Source organism: Pelophylax lessonae, assembly GCF_965119305.1.
Source record: "Pelophylax lessonae genome assembly, chromosome: 1".
In the NCBI taxonomy this organism is placed as follows: Eukaryota; Metazoa; Chordata; class Amphibia; order Anura; family Ranidae; genus Pelophylax; species Pelophylax lessonae.
The window spans coordinates 116277621-116294357 of NC_138768.1; the positions used below are offsets into that span (position 1 = coordinate 116277621).

The 16737-nt window shown below is 43.1% G+C and overlaps 1 protein-coding gene across 1 annotated transcript in view; it reads right to left on the reverse strand.

Moving 5' to 3' along the window:
• ERBIN (erbb2 interacting protein) overlaps window positions 1–16737 on the reverse strand; it is a 277776-nt gene that overhangs the window by 54922 nt on the left and 206117 nt on the right. The window contains exons 7-9 of the mRNA XM_082263628.1: window positions 7623–7679; window positions 3351–3414; window positions 85–159 (exon numbers count right to left, since the gene is read on the reverse strand). Of these exons, the coding sequence (XP_082119754.1) occupies window positions 85–159; window positions 3351–3414; window positions 7623–7679 (196 nt within the window). The remainder of the gene's footprint in view (window positions 1–84; window positions 160–3350; window positions 3415–7622; window positions 7680–16737) is intronic.

Here is a 16737-nt window from a genome sequence, read left to right on the forward strand (position 1 = left end):
TGCTACGATTCTTTACTCTCTGCATTCTTTCAGTTTTTAAATTCTCCGTCTTTATATATAAACAGTACGGTACACAAAACATACCCCTGGGATATAGGTTAGTCTATTGCCATCCATCCAGAATTCCTTCAGACCGCTTAGTTGTTCAAGTACTTCAGGCTGGAAGAAAACAATTTTGCAAGAAGTACACATTGTTTAAAAATCAAATATGAAAAATAATGTTAATAAATATAGTGGCAAGTACTTGAAATTGGTAAGATACACCTAAAATCTTGGATTTCCTCTACTTAATGGAAGGTATGCAGTATACTTCGTCTGCAAGTGCCAATACCATATTTATACTTTCTGGACTACATTTAGTGGGTTTGAAGTTAATGTGACCCTTAGGGTCCATTCACACCAGAAACTGCAAGTTGTGCATTTTTTCTTTGCTATGCATGCATTAGAATCAAATATTTATATCTGCAATTGTCCTGTGAGGTCACTTCCTTCTTCCCTTGGGCTTCCATGTGCACTGTGATGATGCGTTTCATGCGTTTTTGCATGTTGCAGAAAAATGCAGCATGCTGTATTTTTCTACTCTGCACTGCAATGGTGTAAACCAGGGATTCCCAAACTATGGCCCTTCAGTTGTCCAGGAACTACAATTCCCATCATGCCTAGTCATGTATGTGAATGTCAGAGTTTTACAATGCCTCATGGGATATGTAGTTCTGCAACAGCTGAAGGGTCATAGTTTGGGAATCCCTGGTGTGAACCATGCCCATAGGCATGTCCAAAATGCATCAAATTGCGTTAGTTGTGAAAGGGCCCTTACAATGTAGCTAACTGTCCCACAAGTGTCTGTGCATCTTTATACCCGACCAATATCCAGCCTATAAAACCAGTAACCACCAGGAAGACAGTGTTATTCGGTAACAATGAAGAAGTCAACATACAGTTCAATAAATACAATTGGCTTGCACTTGCTCTAAATATCAGCTCAGGGTTGCCTTTAGGCTCAGTGCATAATTCCATTTCTATTGTCTGACAGGGATCAGAACCACCTGTCAAGCACTGTTTTATAGGTGTAATGTGAAATGGGTAAAAAAGTGGCCATAGAAAAGATCAATGAAAATATGCATCACTACATGATCAAGAGGTTGTTTTGTAACCAACTGCACTTGAAATATCTATGCAACTATTCTCGGTTTCTTACTGTGGTATTCTGCCTCCTTGTAACTTCATCTGTGAGTTCCCAAACACCTCCTTTTTTCTTTTTCATCATTTGTTTGGAACGAGCAGTGCACGCTAGTTGTAGTTATGTGCACTGCTCTATGAACGCTACAAATTATTATTATACAAGATCTATACTGTAAAATGCCAAAAGTGCACGCAGTTCTTTACAACTTAACCACTTGCTGACTGCCTAACGATTATTTACGTCGGCGGTCAGCCCCTCACAGGCAAAGAGACGTAATACTACGTCGCTAGCCTGTGAGGCTCTAGGGAGCGAGCGCGTGCCGCCGGAGGCGCGCTCCCGCTCGCTCACGGACCCCCCCCCCCCCCCCCCCGCGCGAGTGACTGATGGACCCGATGTCCACCGGTCACTCGCGATCGTCGGTTACGGTGGTAGAAAGGCAGGCGGCTAATGTAAACAAAGCTGCCTGTCTTTCTCCCCTGTATAACAGCACAGATCATACGGTCCTGCTATGTAGGACCGTTGATCTCTGCTGTTACACACACAGCCACAGCCAATCACAGTTAGAAGCACGTCCCTAGGGACACACTTAACCCCTCCCTCTCCAATAAAGTTAACCCCTTGCCTCCCAGTGTCATTTTTACAATAGCAGTGCATATGTATAGCACTGATTACTGTAGTAATGTCACTGGTACCCCCAAAAGTTTTAAAAATGTAAGTCAAGTGTCCAATCTGTCCGCCGCAATGTCGCAGTCCCGCAAAAAAAAAAAAAAAACAACACAGATCGCCGCCATTACTCATATGTAGCAGAAAACAAATTGGCCTAAAATGTTAAAAAATTTTGATTTTTAAATTTTTTTGGGGGGAATTTCATATAAAAAAAATGTGAAAAATATTGTTATTATCGCTCTTTTTTTGTTCATAGCGCATGATCAAAAAAAAAAAAAAAAAATCGCACAGGTGATCAAATACCACCAAAAGAAAGCTCTGTTTGTGGGAAAAAAAGGACGTCAATTTCATTTGGGTACAGCGTCGCACGACCGTGCAATTGTCCGTTATAGTCACACAGTGCCGAATCGCAAAATAGGCCCTGGTAAGGAAGAGGGTAAAATCTTCCGGGGCTTAAGTGGTTAAAGGGGGGCAGTACAATTACAATACAGTAGGAGGAGGAGGGTCCTGCTCATGGAGCTTACAATCTAAAGGAAGGGGGGGGTGGTACATAATTTAGAGGATGGTCTGAAAGAGGTGACTCAAGTACAGTTCTTATGTGGAGGTGGGGTAGGCATCCCTAAATAAAGGAGCTTTAAAGGATTGCCTATCGGTGGACAGGGTAGGAGCAGACCGGTCATACTGGGGTTGGGAATTCCAGAGGATGGGAGAGGTTCTGGAGAAGTCTTGGAGGCAAGTGTGGAAGGAGGTAACAAAGGAGTTAGAGAAAAACATGTCTAGGGAGGAGCGGAGAGGACAATTTGGGCGATATGTGCAGATGAAGTTGGTGATGTAGCTGGGGGCAATGTCGTGGAAAGCCTTGTATGTTGTGGTTAGTAATTTGAATTTTACATGTTGGGCTAGTGTAAGCAGAGGGGCAACAGTCATGGATCGGTTAGTAAGGTGCATTAGTCTAGCAGCAGCATTCACAATAGACTAAAGGGGAATAGCCTGTGTAAAGGTAGGCCAGTGAGGAGGGAGTTCCGGTAGTGAAGGTGAGAAACCAAGTAGTGAATAAGTTGTTTTGTGGTGTTGTTAGTCAGGAAGGGACAAATTCTGGACATGTTGCAGAGGTTAAGGTGGTTAAGATTTAGCCAGTGATTGGATGTGGGGACTGAAGGAGAGATCAGAGTCTAGGATTACACCTTATACCCTGGCATGAGCAGAGAGACCAATGCCATAGAGTATAGTTCATAGTCCATCTTAGGAGTAAGCAAGATAGGGTGGCTATGTTTTTTTTTACAAGCAGTGGGACCATGAAAAACGAGCGAGGCCTCCCTCTAACAAGAAGCTGGACCAGAGCATAAAAAGAGAATTTGGAGGATGCTGGGAGCAAAATAAGGTACTTTTTAATTTAAGAATACATATTTAAATATATATTTCTTTGTTCCTGTGTACTAAGTACTGTTAATGTACCTGGGAGTGAAAGTAACAAAATTAAAAAATAGCAAGGACTGCTCACCACTTCTGTGAATTCATTACTTCCGAGATCCAGTCTCTCAAGCTGCGTCAGCCTATTCATGGTTCTGAAAGAGGAACATGGCAATCAAGTTAAAATTTCAAAGGTAGAACAGGGAACTCCTAAGAATGACATTTCACGTTCTTAACACGATAAGCCAGAATACCCGATACAAAATGGCCCAGACTGATACTTGTCCTGTAAATATAGATAACTGCTCCAACACATCAAGCAAGGAACTCAATGCTAGGAATTACATTAAAGGTATAGTCAAGCATTCCCTTAAAATGGTTAGGGAAAATTTTTCGTAGTTAAAATAATCATGGTGGCAACACAGACGATGCTGTCACTTTATGAATAAACTAATCAGGATACTAATTAAAGAACTAGTAAAATCAGTACAGTATAAACTACTGAACTGGTCACAAAATATCTCCAGACCAGATAACTTTAAGACATTACCGCGCAACCCGCTGATCCCTCTCACTAAGGATGCCCCTACACTAACTCTCCTGTGGACTTTGTTAGCAATATCCCTTGGCCAACAACACCTATGTAATAGAGGATTGTGGCAATGTCACCACTGAGCCAAATAGATAAACACCTATGCAATTGAGAGAAGACGCTGCAAATTCAGCAGCAGGACTGCAGGATTGCCAGCCAAAGACAGGAGATGAGCACAACAGGACAACTGGCAGGATCAACAACTAACAACTTTAAAAAGAAGGGGAAAATTAAATATAAAAAAATTAGGAGAATTATAAAAAAGCCATGTTGTTTTAGAAAAGAAGTCAAACTGAGCACACTTTGGGCAGGAGCAGTAGAAAAGGATGGCTATTGTTCTACAAGTTAGATGTGGTGGTAATGAGTGATAGTTATATGGTCATATTCACTGTTAAAGGTTCAATGTAGCCTCACATGACCATACTGGCTAGAATTTCACTTATGCTGCAATCGTTTTTTGTTTTTTTTTGCAGACTGAAATGAGGAACCGATATTTAGCTCTTGTTATAGTGACATATAAATGTCACAGTTTCCTGTAAGGGCCAGCATTCTTCCCCATTACATTTCACATATGCTGCATTAAAGATATGACTCTTGCACAATGCTATGGAAATATATTTTGAAAACGAAATGCGATTCACGCATAAATTGTCTAACTTTTTTTTTTTTAAAAATCACCTGCTCCTGTTAACTTTGGCAAATTTTGTAGGTGGGAAAGGTGCTCTGAGGTGTATTACTGGGGTTTAGCGTTTCTTTTCCTTGATAGGTGACAAGGTCTGCTTGAAAAGGAGAGATACAGAGCGACTGACAGAAGAGTAGGTGTGGACCTTACAGAGCCCTTGGCTGTGCAGGTTGCAGAGGTAAGGGCTCGATCATTAAACAATCCCTACATAGCGCCTTTAAGAACTATAATATAAAAAGAAATTCCAGAAACAAGTAAAAATCAGTGAATTGCTCAGGCTATGAGGGAAACAATAAAATAAGTATGAAAAATGTTCATGTTTGGCTGGTATGTACTACAGTACATATGGTATGAACGAGTCTTACTACACTCCCATCATCCATCGAGTTCTGGGAGTCAAATCTCTCACAGTAACATTGGATGTGAAAAACAAGGTCCACCTTTATATTGCGGACTCTATCCCTCTTGACGAAATGCTGAAAAAACCTAACCCCTGGCAACGACAATACACAAATATGTGACCTCTCGCAGGTGGGCCTTAATTCCGAGCGGCCGCATATATGAGGCCCTGTGTAAACTCCCTGGACGGTACCCGATGCAAATCGGTAGGCTCCCGGTACATACTTGCGATCAGAAGCTTTCCAATCATATGACCACTGACAGCCAATCACAGCAGTCACATAGCTAAAATGCTCGCCTCTGCCTCCCATCTTTTAGAACTCTAAAAAGGCTGGGAGGTGGACAGGGAAGGGGATAAAGAGGAACTGCACTCTGAAAGCTGTGACAAAAAAAGGCAGACAGGCAGAGGGCAAAGGACTAATTATCAGTATTGCCTGTGGTCTTCCTGGCATCTTTCCCCATTACTGACTTACAATGCCTTGTTCTAAACTGCGTCTCTATGTGGAGGTGGCCACCTTGGTAAAGACAGAAATGTACTTCTTCAATTTAGAACCTTCAGCAGGGAGAACAGTAAGCAGTATAGTAGGGGGACATCATCAAATCTGACTCCCAATCAAATGAGACTAGCAGGTAGAGATAGCAGAGCCTTAGATCTCACACTCAAGGTATATATCCATGAGGGTGTAGGTACACTTACATACCAGAAAGCACATTGCTATTTTCAGGAGGAATTGAAGACAAAAGATAATGTTTCAGGGTACAGTTTATGTGCAATTTACATTTCTAGATGTTCTGTAGAACATTGCACAAAAAACCCCCAAAAAAACACAACAAGGGGGTGGATCCGGGATCCCATCACCAGGATGACATCTCCCCTTGCACTACAGAAGCAAAGAGAAAGGTGAGTATATTATCTTTTTTACCCCCTTCGTGTATTTTTTACTTTTCATTCTGTATTTCAGGAAAGAGGAGTGAACCTTGCAGACCCCACAGAGTTGTGCTGTGGCTCAGGCTGACGAAGGCCTAAACTAGGACGACTCCCAGCTGACAAGCTGCTAGTACTTTGTTTGCTTTTCTTTTTGGCAACCAGCTGAATCTTTTCTTCGTTAAAACATCATGAACAGACACAGGATTGTTGTTAAGCCGGTCCGATGATAAACATTGTCAGATGCAGAATGAACAGAGCAGTGAAATGCGCACAGATCCAAGTGTATGATTTTGTGGAATGCCAGTTCAATAAACACCCTTATTCCCAGTTCTGGCAGCATAGTGCAGGGTGTGTCCTAATGATTCAAACTACAGCCACAGCCAGGACACATACTTCACCTCGCTGTGCAGCCACCTGGCATCGCTAACCTTACGCAGCGTCCATTAACAAAAGCCTGAAAAAACTTTGAGAGCCTTGGAGCAGATGATGATTATGATGAAATGAAGGCCCTCTTCTATGGGATTTTTTTTTTTAAATTAATGTAAATAAAAGGAAAAGAAAAAAAAAAAAGAACAGGATTATTTGAACTCATTGTAAAATCCCTTTTTCTGCAGTTATTGGAGGACACAGCTTTGCCCTAGATTATCACATCTGGGTATATCGCCATTTGCAGTTGGTGATTATCTAAAGCAGAGCGTTGTCCTCCACTGAACAAAATAAAAATATAGTTCCATATAGGGGCCCAGTTATAAAAAAACTGTATATACTGAAACATGTTCTTTAACAGACAGCACAGTGATTACTCCACACTGTGCTCTGAATTTTACAAGTAGTTCCTGGAATGCAGACCCTGATGTAGAGTCTGTGGTGTCCTATGCATGACACCAAGGAAAGGCAGGTCATGTGACTGGGCTTTCCTACGCCCAACTCTTATTTAACTATTCATTAAAGTGGTTGTAAACCTTTAGACATGAAACATATACAAAGCCTATCCCTCTAAAGTGTGTACGTATCTCCATCCAGAGCACCAAGTGTGATTTCTGTCTGCTGCCCGGTTTCTCTGCTTTCTGCATTAGTCACTTCTGACACGTTTTCCTGACACCAATAGAAAAATGGTGATAGGGGAGGGAGCTCTAGGTCACAGCCAGTGATTGACAGCTGCAGCTCTATTCCTGTGTGCTGGGGTGTGTCCCTTGCCTCCGATCAGCTCTCAGAGCTCTTCTGATTGAGCTCTGCAGAGTGTAAGTTCAGCTCCCCACCCCAGTTTTCTGAAAGCTCAGACAAGCTTTAGAAGTTTAGGTTTTTAAAAAAACAAAGAGAAGACTGCAGATAAACAGGTGCAACTTATGTAGGAGGATTTGTTTCATCTCTGTATCATCTGAGGCCATTTACTTCACATATCTAAGGGTCTACAACCACTTTAAACAGGATTTTGCTTGTTTTGTGTTTTTTTTTTTTTTTAAAGCAGTAGTATGGCTACAAAAAGGCCATGTTGTGTTCCTTAGCACATGATAGGGAATTCAAAGCACAGGTTACTTTGATTACTTTGCAGAGTGAACATTCCCTTTACATGAACAGCCTCTACTTGAATACTGCCCATGTGCAGGCGCCCATTTTAGAAGGCTTCTGTTCAACCTGTAAGTTTGGTTCAATCATGTATTCCTGGATCTCCCAGATTTGATCACAAGACTAGTCATCACTTTACAGAATACATTAAAATATCAGTGTCAGGTAAACATTATACTAATGAAAAAAAACTTACTTTGGTAACATTTTCAACTGGTTTTCCCGAAGCTCCAGAATTTGAAGTTTTGTTAACCTGCAGCAATTATTCATATATGCAGTCAGAAAATGATGTTCTGTTATGACAGTTTATGCATTTCAATAGGCAAAAGAATATCTTAAGGAAAAATAAATCTTCAAAACAGAAAATACAAAGGAGCCTAGCAGAATTAGATTTTTTTTTTTTAAGTTTTATACAGTATATGCAAAATTGTCCTAATATAAGCAAAGAACGGACAGACAGCAAATGCATTTTCTAGAATGGGGCCCCCAATTTAAATTGCAGTCAGAACACCATTTGCATTTTCTCCCTGTGCCTGTGTGGGCTTCCCTAGGTACTCATGTTTCCTACCACACTCCAAAGACATGCTGTAGGTTAACTGGCTCCTGTCTACATTGGCTCTAGTATGCACAGTGGGTATAGAAAAGAACCATCCCCCTTTAAAATGATCACATTTTGTAGCTTTGCAGTCTGAAATGAAGACAGACATTTTTTTTTTTTTCTTATCCATCTGTATTTTCCCAGTGCAACTTGTAACATCCAATTGAAAGAACACCACAATATGTCAGAAAAATATAAAAAATTCAAAAGGAGAATCACTGAGCTGGAAAAAGGATCACCCCCCCTTGTGTCAGTATTTAGTTGAACCACAGTTTGCTTTAATTACAGCCTTTAGTGTGTTGCGATAGGTCTCTACTAAGCTTGCACATCTAGACTTTGCAATGTTTGCGCACTCTTGTTTGCAGAACTGCTGACATTCAGTTAAATTTGATGGTGACCGTCTGTTGACTACAAGTCATTCCACAGATTTTCAATCAGGTTTAAGTCTGGGCTCTGACTAGGCCATGGAAGGACACTCACTTCTTTCTCCTTGAACCGCTGTGTGGTCATTTTTTTTTTCCTGTGTGCTTTGGGTCATTGTTATGTTGAAAGGTAAACCTTATTCCCATTACCAACTTTCTGGCAGAGAGCAGCAGATTTTCCTCAAGAATTTGGCGGTATTTTGCCCCATCCATTTTTCCTTCTATCCTGACAAGTGCTCCAGTCCCTGCTGCACAGAAACTCCCCCATAACAGGATATTACCACCTCCATGCTTTACTGTAGGAATGGTGTTATTTGGAGTTATTTGGATGGTAAGTTGTATTGGATTTCCCCCCAGAAATATTGTTTTGTGTTGAGGTCAAACAATTCGATTTTAGTCTCATCTGACCAGAACACTTTTTTCCATGTGGCCTCAGAGTCTTTGAGGTGCGTTTTGGCAAAGGTCAGTTGTGACTGCATGTGGCTTTTTTCTTACAACCTTCTCATACAAGCCACATTTGTGGATCGTTTGTGATATTGCTGTCACATGCACACAATGACACAAATTCATAAATTACTGCAACTGCTTCAGAGTGGCTGTAGGCCTCTTGGTAGCCTCTCTGACCAGTTTCCTCCTGGCTCTTTCATCCAGTTTGGAGCGACGTCCTGACCCAGGGAGGGCCTGTGTTGTACCAAATACCGTCCACTTCTTAATAATAGACTTCACTGTGCTTCTAGGCATTGATAAAGTCTTTTACATTTTTTTTGTATCCATCTCATTACATGTGCCTGTCCATGACTTTATCCCCGGAGATCCATGTGACAGTGCCTTGCCACCCATAGTTAAGTGTTTGCTTCAGTTGCACAACCAGGGACTTAAATGCTCCAAGAAAACTATTTTGATACTGAGCTAATCAAAATGACAACAGCTGATCACAGTTGCAAGTCATATGGCTTTGTGTGCCATTGAGAAGGTTATCAGCTACACCTGATTGAGTTTAAAAGTCATTTTAAGAAGGGGGGGGGGGGGGGGGTCGACCTGTGAAGTCGCGTGCACCGCGACTTCGGCGCGACTTGCACGGACTTCATATAATGAATGTCCATGCAAGTCGCTCCGATGTCGCCCTGAAGTAGTACAGGAACTACTTTCTAAGTCGGAGTGACTTGAGTCGCTCCTATTAGAACGGTTCCCGTAGCACTGCATGGACCGTGACTTGTCAGGCTGACCAGTCGCCTGACAAGTCGCGGTAGTGTGAATGGGCACTTACTTTAATGTTATAAGTTGCACTGAGTAAATACAGCTGGATAAAACAAAAACTGTTTCTGTCTTCATGTCAGTCTGCAAAGCAACAAAATGTGATTATTTTAAAAGAGGAGGATTCTTTTCTATACCCACTGTATCTGGATGTTTATCAGCATGCGAGATAGGGGGTCTTAGATTGTAAACTCCTTGAGGGCAGGGACTGATATAAATTTACAGTATACAAAGTCCTGCAATATATTAGGCTCTGTTCAAACCTGCTCAGATGCAACACAGTGTGCGTTGTTATGCGTCATGTTTAGGGCAGCCTATTGATTTCAGCACAAAAATATTTGCTAAAGAAGTCCATGAAAAATATTGCTGCACAAAAGAAAACCCATGCAACTTTGTTACTAAGTGAACGTGCACATGTTGCTAGATACATGGGGTTCCATTAACAATTAAGGCACTGCTGTGCATTTGCAAACTGGCAGCGCATTTTTCTGATTTGTGGGAATACACTATGTTGTGCACACTTCTGCAACACACAAGTTTGAACTGAGCCTAAGTACCTGTAGTAAATAAATAATTTTGCAGAGTGTGACTTATTTTTGTCTCCAATGTCCACTTTCTCTCCCTGGAGACTGCTAAAATGCATCACTACCAGCCCTGAGGCGATCCTGATCTGAACTCTGATGCGTGCAAAGAGCTGTGTACACAGTCACAACACCACAACAGCGATGAGTTAAGCACACATCTCCGGCCATAGCTTCTCCATAGTTACATAAGACTCATGAGATGCGATCATAAAAAAAAGTCTGCTGCCATACAAGATCTCTTTTGGAACGACTCCTGTAACTGTAAACCGTTCTTCACAAGCCGAAGGCTGTTATCAGGCACATCAGGAACAAACGAGCAATTATGAAACTTCCACCTCTGATTGCAAACACTGGAATTGGGCTGCGAACATTACGTCCTGGAAGAGTATGCATGTTTCATGACCTGTCTGGGAAGGGCCCAGCTCCTATTATATTACACTGTTATTCAACAGGACAAGGCCAGCAAGAATTTAGGTCTAGAATAAAACAAGAGCTCCGTGCTAAACAAGAACAATGACTTTAAGGCCATTGATTTAGGCTTGTAGCACAGTTCTTTAACAAAGCCCACAAGAATTGCACCATGAGAAAAGCAGCCAAATGGATTTCTTTAAAAGCATCTGCAATCAATATGAGGCCAAAAGCATAAAACTCCGAGACCTCAGATACCACCCTTTAAAAATTGTATAGTGCTAGCCACTTTGAGCGGATTTCCCACATGGGTTCTGCAAATGAAACCGTGGCACTAAGTTTATGAGCTGGCTCATGAGTTCAGCAGTGCGGAGCTGTAGCGTTTAATAGTGTGTGCTTGTCCATCAGACCTCACAGAATACTGACTGCGGCATACAAATCACAATATGGGCACTGGCAGGTAATAATAATGGACAATGGACAAGCCTTTTTTTACTTCAATAAAGCAAACCGTTGGAACAAGTTAGATGGTCTGCTGACTTCACATACGTATAAGATTACAAGAAAATATTTTCATACAACATGACTCATGAAAAAGAACAATGCCGATACATTCAGCCACATTTTGGATGAATTTCTCCAGCATGTTTTGGTTTTTACCACACTCTGAAAACTAAAGATGCCCACAACAATTGACTTTTGTCAAATGGAGCAGTGACGGCAGGACTCTACACTGCTCACATTTCGGCAAAGCCAGCAGGAATTGGCTGACATTTGAGCAGTGTATGGCCAACTTAACAGGCTCTTTATCTATAAATCCAGTACAAACAGTAAGCTCTAATCACCCCTGGGTCTGGGGATAGTACAATTATCCCGATGTTCTGCATAAAACACGATGTAACATTCAGGCTGTGCACCACCAACAGTATCACCTTTCTGTACACTCCAACATCAGATTATGATACACATTGTAATTCATACAAAATGGTTTGATATAAACGGTCTTTCTGACAGCAGAGAAAGCTTTGGCATTTTAGTACATAAATTATTTTATTAGATATTTTTTGTGTTCTTATAGCCAATGTGTTACCTGAGCATATATGCATATCAAGCACAAGTCTACTATGTTCACCATTTCAATGATTTTTATCAAGTCAGTGCTTGGAAAAAAAGAGGCTCTATACCTGCCATTCTGGCGGCCCGTGTGTAAAACTATCGCTGCAGTGCTGTATGAGGTACGAGCAGACAGCTACACAGTCTGCAGGAATCTCAGACTGCACCCATGATCTGCTGATCGCAGGTACAATGCTTTACAGGCTCCAAAAAAAAAAAAAAAAATATATATATATATATATATATATATATATATATATATATATATATATAAATAAATAAAATAAATGCACGTTTTTTTTTACCTGCAAAAAACAATTATTGGTTTTTTTTTTTTAGAAAGGCGACCCTATCCTATAAAGTGTTTTTTTTACGCCGCTTGGTGATTTTTACCCACAGGTAAGCCTATGAAAAGGTTTACCTGTAGGTAAAATTAATATCTACTAAACCTGCACAGTTTAGGAGAGATTCACCCTGCATGCAGCCGCTGACATCAGTGGCGCATGCGCTCTGAAGGTCTGGCGTATCACGCCAGAACTTCAGAGCTCCTTAACCACTTGCCGAGTGCCTAACGTCTATCTACGTCGGCAGTCAGCCCCTCACAGGCAAAGTGAGGGGCCTGCGAGGCTCTAGGGAGCGAGCACGCGCCGCCGGAGGCACGCTCCCGCTCGCTCACGGACCCCGCCCCTGTGAGCGGCGGACCCGATGTCCGCCGCTCACTCGCGATCGTCGATTACACCGGGAGAAAGGCAGACGGCTAAGGTAAACAAAGCCGCCTGTCAATCTCCCTTGTGTAACAGCACAGATCATACGGTCCTGCTATGTAGATCTCTGCTGTTACATCACAAGCCACATCCAATCACAGTTAGAAGCACGCCCCTAGGGACACAACTAACCCCTCCTTCTCAAATAAAGTTAACCCCTTCCCTGCCAGTGTCATTTTTACAGTAACAGTGCATATGTATAGCACTGATTACTGTAGTAATGTCACTGGTACCCCCAAAAGTGTCAAAAATGTCAGTCAAGGGTCCAATCTATCCGCCGCAATCCCGAAAAAAAAAAAAAAAAAAAAAACGCAGATCGCCGCCATTACTCGTTAAAAAAAAATAAATAAATAAAAATGACAAAAATCTTTCCCTTAGTTAGTAAACGCAATAACTTTTGCGCAAACCAATCAAAATACGCTTTTTGCAATTTTTTTTTACCAAACATGTAGCAGAAAACAAATTGGCCTAAAATGTTAAAAAATTTAGATTTTTACATTTTTTTGGGGGGAATTTCATATTAAAAAATGTGAAAAATATTGTTATTTTTGCAAAATTGTCGCTCTTTTTTCGTTTATAGGGCATGATCAAAAAATTGCAGAGGTGATCAAATACCACCAAAAGAAAGCTCTGTTTGTGGGGAAAAAAAGGATGTCAATTTCATTTGGGTAAAGCATCATACGACCGCGCAATTGTCCGTTAAAATCACGCAGTGCTTAAAGGAATGGAGGGCTCCCGTGCGCATGCGTGGGAGTGACGTCATCGGGGCTCTAGCCACTCACGATGCATAATAGCACATTATGCTATTGTCTTGCAGGGTTTTTTTTTCAGTAGTTTTCTATTGCTTTAACCATTCAGGTGGGTGCAATACGTGCTTCCCCCTGTTGCAAGCTGTGGTTCCTTCCACTTGCTCATACATCCTGTAGTGGACATACAAGCCGGCAGAAGGAACCACAGCCCGCGGTAGGAAGTAGGTTTCCTTCATCTCCAAATTGTAAAATACATGTAGCATTAAAAAAACAGCAACACAGTGGCTTTTCAACATACAGACTTCTGGAAAAATTGGATTTTTGACTTACCGTAAAATCCATTTCTTTGATGTTCATTGACTGATACAGCTCCTGATCTTCTTGATCATTGGGTTATACTGCCCCCTATAGGAGTAGGACACTAGGCAGAAAAAAAACTTGACTACACCTATGGGCAGTCTCAGGAGGTATACTCTCCCTCTCTGCTATAGGTACTCCATTTTGATACAAGCAGTGTCAGAAGTATTACAACTCCATAGAAGGGTGGGTGCTGTGTCCGTCAATGAACATCAGAGAAATGGATTTTACGGTAAGTCAAAAATCCCATTTTCTTTTTCATTCATTGTCGAACACAGCTCTTGATATTCTTGACCATTGGGACGTTCCAAAGCATAGTCAAACATGAGGGGTGGGAACAGCAAGAATAAATTCCCAAGGCTAGCCTGTAGTCAACTAGGTAACAGGCGCTCAACCAAAACAACTGGAGCTCACCTGAAAACTATTACACCCCCAAAAGAGGGAACAAGCCCCCTGAACCGCAGCCTGCAAAACCCTGTGGCCAAAAGAGGCATCCACAGATGCCAACACATCCACCTTATAAAACTTTGTGAAAGTGTGCACAGACGACCATGTAGCTGCCTTGCACACCTGTGTTACTGATGCTTGATGACGGAAGGCCCAAGAAGCACTGAGTGCCCACGTAGAGAGCGCATTCACAGGGAAAGGAGGAACCTGACCCTTAATCGAATAGGCCTGAGTCACCGTCCATCTGATCCATCTGGACATGGCCGCAGAAGAAGTGGATAGTCCTTTTCGAGGTCCATCTGTAAGCACAAATAGTGAGTCTGACTCCCTAAAAAGACTCGGTATCTGCCAGGTACACCCGAATAGCCCGAACCACATCCAGGAAATGCAACGCAACTTACTTAGGATGTTTTGGCCTGGGACACAGGGAGGGCAACACAATGTCCTCATTCAGATGGAAATCAGAGACAACCTTTGGAAGGAACGATGGACAGGGGCGAAGAGCCACCTTATCTTTGTGGACCACAACATAAGGGGAACGACAAAACAACACCGCCAACTCCGACACCCTGCTTGCAGAGGTGATAGCCTCCAAAAAGGCCACCTTCTGGGATAGCGTAAGCAGGAGAATCCCCTGAATATTTTCAAAAGGAGGCTTCTGTAGAGCTGAAAGCACCAAGTTGAGATCCCAAGGCGGAAGTGGGGACTGCACTGGTGGAGTCAAATGTCGAACCCCCTGAATAAAAGTACACACCAGGGAGTGCGTGGCCAAGGATCGTTGAAACAAGATCACCAAGGCCCACACCTGGCTCTTAATGGTACTCAAGGCCAACTTCTGCTCAACCCCCCTGTTGAAGGAAGGTCAAGACCCGAGCCACCAAAAAAGACTGAGGGTGAACACCAAGTGATTCACACCACGAAATGTATGTTTTTTCCATGTACGATGGTAGATCTTCCTAGAAGTAGACTTCCTAGCTTTCAGCAGTGTAGAAATTGCTGACTCAGACAAAACTCTATCCTTCAGCACCTGGCTTTCAACAGCCAAGCCGTCAAAGCCAGCGACTGTAAAGCAGGATCCTCCTTGGAGAGGTAGCCTCCAAGGGACGTCGGCGACATGCTGCCCCAGGTCGGCGTACTAGGACCGGCGAGGCCAATCCAGGGCCACTAGAATTACCAGAATTCCTTCTGCCTCGATCCTGCGCAAGAGCCTCGGCAGAAGCTTGAGAGGAGGGAAGGCGTAAATCAGATGATACTGGCCCCAGGGGGCCACCAGCGTGTCTGTGGCATCCGCTAGCAGATCCCGTGATTGTGCCACAAACCTGTGCACGTTCCTATTAAGCCAAGATACCAACAGATCCACCTCGGGGGTGCCCCACCAGAGACACTGCTGATGAAACACCTCCAGATGAAGGGCTCCCCTTGGTCCAACGCCTGCCGACTGAGATAATCCGCCTACCAATTTTCCACCCCTGGAATGTGTACGGCAGAGAGGGCCAGAACGAAACGTTCTGCCCACCAAAGAATGCCGGCTACCTCCAGAGCTGCCAATACACTTGTTGTTCCAGTCTGGTGATTGACATAAGCCACGGCCATGGTATTGTCCGATTGGATTCGCACCGGATACTCCTGGAGGTGATCCGTCCAAAGATTCAGGCACCGTCCGAACACTCTGAGTTCCAGGATATTGATCGGGAGTCTGGGCTCTTCCAGTGTTCAAACTCCCTGAGCAGAGTTCCGACCCAGGACACCTCCCCACCTGGAAAGACTGGCATCCATGGTAACCACTGTGCAATACAGGGGGAGAAAAGATTTGCCCTGGCAAAGAGCTAGAGAGTGAAGCCACCAGATAAGAGACCCTTTTGTTTTTCGGTTAAGCTGGATTTGATTGTCCAGAGACTTCGGACACTTGTCCCATTTGGCCAAGATCTCCCTTTGCAAGGACCTCGTATGGAACTGTGCAAACGGGACTGCCTCGAAGGCAGAAACCATCAGGCCCAGCACCCTCATGAAGTCCGGAGGGACGACCACCTGCTGGACAGCAAGTGATGAATCGCAGCATGCTACTTCTGGAGGTTGTCCAGAGAAAGGAACACTCTGGCTAGATCAGAGTCCAGAGTCAGACCAAGACAGTCCAGTTTTGTGGAATGAACCAGAGCAAACTCCTTCAGACTCAGTATAGTGATGTCCATGTGGTCCATCAGAGCAGTAGGAGACTCTGCTCGCAAGAGAAGGTCGTTCAAGTAGCCCAGCACTGCGATCCCTTGCTGATGTAACAATGCCCGCATCAGGGCCAACACCTTCGTGAATACCCGAAAAGCAGAGGTGAGACCAAAGGGTAACGCCCAAAAATGATAATGCTCCTCTCCCACGGCAAAGCGGAGGAATCGTTGGTGACAGACGCATATTGGAATGTGTAAGTGTTCTTGATGTCGATAGAGGCAAGGAAATCCCCCTGATGCAGGGATGCCACCACTGTGCGGATAGACTTCATTCTGAACTTCTGTACCTGCACAAAGCAGTTCAGAGCCTTGAGATCCAGAATTGGACGCACCTTGGCTTCTTTCTTTGGGACCATGAACAGGTTTGAATAAAACCCCTGAAAAAATTTCAAAGTT